The sequence below is a fragment of the Laetiporus sulphureus genome, assembly GCF_001632365.1.
Source record: "Laetiporus sulphureus 93-53 unplaced genomic scaffold LAESUscaffold_285, whole genome shotgun sequence".
NCBI lineage: Eukaryota > Fungi > Basidiomycota > Agaricomycetes > Polyporales > Laetiporaceae > Laetiporus > Laetiporus sulphureus.
The window spans coordinates 1-1,972 of record NW_024468793.1 but is presented as its reverse complement, the minus strand read 5'-3'; the positions used below and the strand labels follow the sequence as shown (position 1 = coordinate 1,972).

General features: G+C 45.1%; 1 protein-coding gene across 1 annotated transcript; it reads left to right on the top strand.

The window, feature by feature from the left end:
- Positions 1-817: 817 nt before the first annotated feature.
- On the top strand, positions 818-1,408 carry LAESUDRAFT_667990 (uncharacterized protein; the record flags this gene model as incomplete). Its single annotated transcript, XM_040905354.1, has 2 exons — positions 818-1,034; positions 1,065-1,408. The coding sequence occupies 2 exons, from the start codon at positions 818-820 to the stop codon at positions 1,406-1,408; spliced, it is 561 nt and encodes a 186-aa protein (XP_040757176.1).
- Positions 1,409-1,972: the final 564 nt, after the last annotated feature.

Sequence of the window (1,972 nt, the reverse complement as noted above, 5' to 3'; positions counted from 1 at the left end):
TGACCATCTCCATCATTCAAAACACAATCCTCAGCTTCGTGATTGACATCACCAGCTTTTGAAACCCCTAGCTTGCTTAGTTCACTTACACCACTATTGCACCATTTGTCTGAGTCTTCAACAGTAGAAGTCCAGTTGGAACACATCTCTAAGGCTTTGTCGTCAGAAATCTCGCATAGCACCCTTCTAGATGAGCTAGAAGCAGCCCTTGCTGCTGAGCAAGTGTCAAATCCAGTCCAGAACCCTACTCAGACACTTAATTTCCTGACCACCACAGCCAGAGTCATGATAGAAACCATAATCACCAATCAGATGCCGTTTCATAGTGATCGATCGGCACCCACCTTCGATACCCATCAGCCAAGAACCCTCTTTCACTTCTTCGACGATCTAGAAATCCTTTTCATACATTGCCAAGTAAACACTGAAGTAGAGAAGAAGCTATGGGTGAAACACTATCTCATTATAGACATTGCTGATTTGGTCAAATCACTTCCAGGATATTCTGATCGAACGAAGACCTATGTTGATTTGCGACAGGCAATTCAGAAGCTGTATCCAGGTGCAGATACAAAGCACAAATGGGAAGTTCGAGACATGGATCTCTTAGTCAGGGAGCAAGCCTGACTGGGAATTCAGACAATCACAGAACTAGGGAACTATCATTGGGAGTTCCTAGCCATCACATCATTTCTCATTGGCAAGAATCACATTTCTGAGTCAGAACACAATGACACATTCGTTCGAGGATTTACACCGGAGTTATGGAATCAGAATTTGCAGCATTTGCAGCTGAAGCAGCCAGATCACTATCCAGATGCTCTATTTGGTAAATGACATCTATGATGTGGCAAAGTTCGTATTGCATGGCACTAGCGTAGGGCCGACCACAGTAAAGCTGACCACGACTACTTTGACTAGTAGCACACCAGCGATCAAGAGTGAGGATATCTTCTTGCTTATTGAGAGCTTGGTCAAGTTAGTTCAGACCCTCACAGCAGCAGTGACTGGAGGAGTTATGAAGCAGAATGGGAGTTAAGCTGTGACTGCGAGCAGACCACCAGTCATGAACAGAAATCTGAGCAGATTTTGCCACTATTGTGGAGAAGCCAGAGCCATAATCAGAACATGCAAGCATGTCAAGGAGGACAGAAAGAGCAGCAAGTGCATATGCAATGCAGCCAGAAAAGTTGTCATACTGAATGACATGTTCATACCTCATACTATTTCAGGCATCACAATTCATAATCGGGTTTATGAGTGGCACAGATGGAACCAGACTCCAGTCACAGCATCAGTCTCAGTGGTAAACCTATTCAAGGTTTCATCAGAGAAAGCCAGTTCATTCTCGCTGAGAGCAGAGGATAGAATCGAAGCATTAGAGCAAGAGCTGTTCAATCTCAAGTGATCACGACCAGTCTTTGATGGAGTTCATATACCACTGAGGTGACTGGCAGGATCAGTCACAAAGTCAGCACAGCCTGAGAAGGCAACTGAGCAGCCAAAACCTCAGGTGGAGTCAGAGAAGGCCACTGAGAATGCGCCAAGTGCATCTACTCCAGCAGTTGCAGATTCAGTGCCAGAGCATCCTTTCTGATCAGCTCAAGACACATTATACATCCCACTTAACACACACAATTTCAGTCAAGCCCCAAAGCCAGGAGCATGAGACACAGCCTATCACAATGCACCATCAGTCTACCAGCCGGAGCTTGCGAATACAGTTTTTGAGCAATCGATGAAGTCATCTGCAGTGACCTTGTCGATGGAGGAGTTACTGTTAATATCATCAGATGTGTGCAACAAGCAGAAGAAGACAGCTCTATGATCAGACAGGAGGAAGAATTCATCTGTCAAGGAGAGCCTTTAGCAGTGGCAGGCTCAGTCATACCCGATCCATATGATGCCTATCTGAAGCATGTTCCTAATGAAGATGAGCTGGAACAATTGACAGTCACAAAAGACTTACACG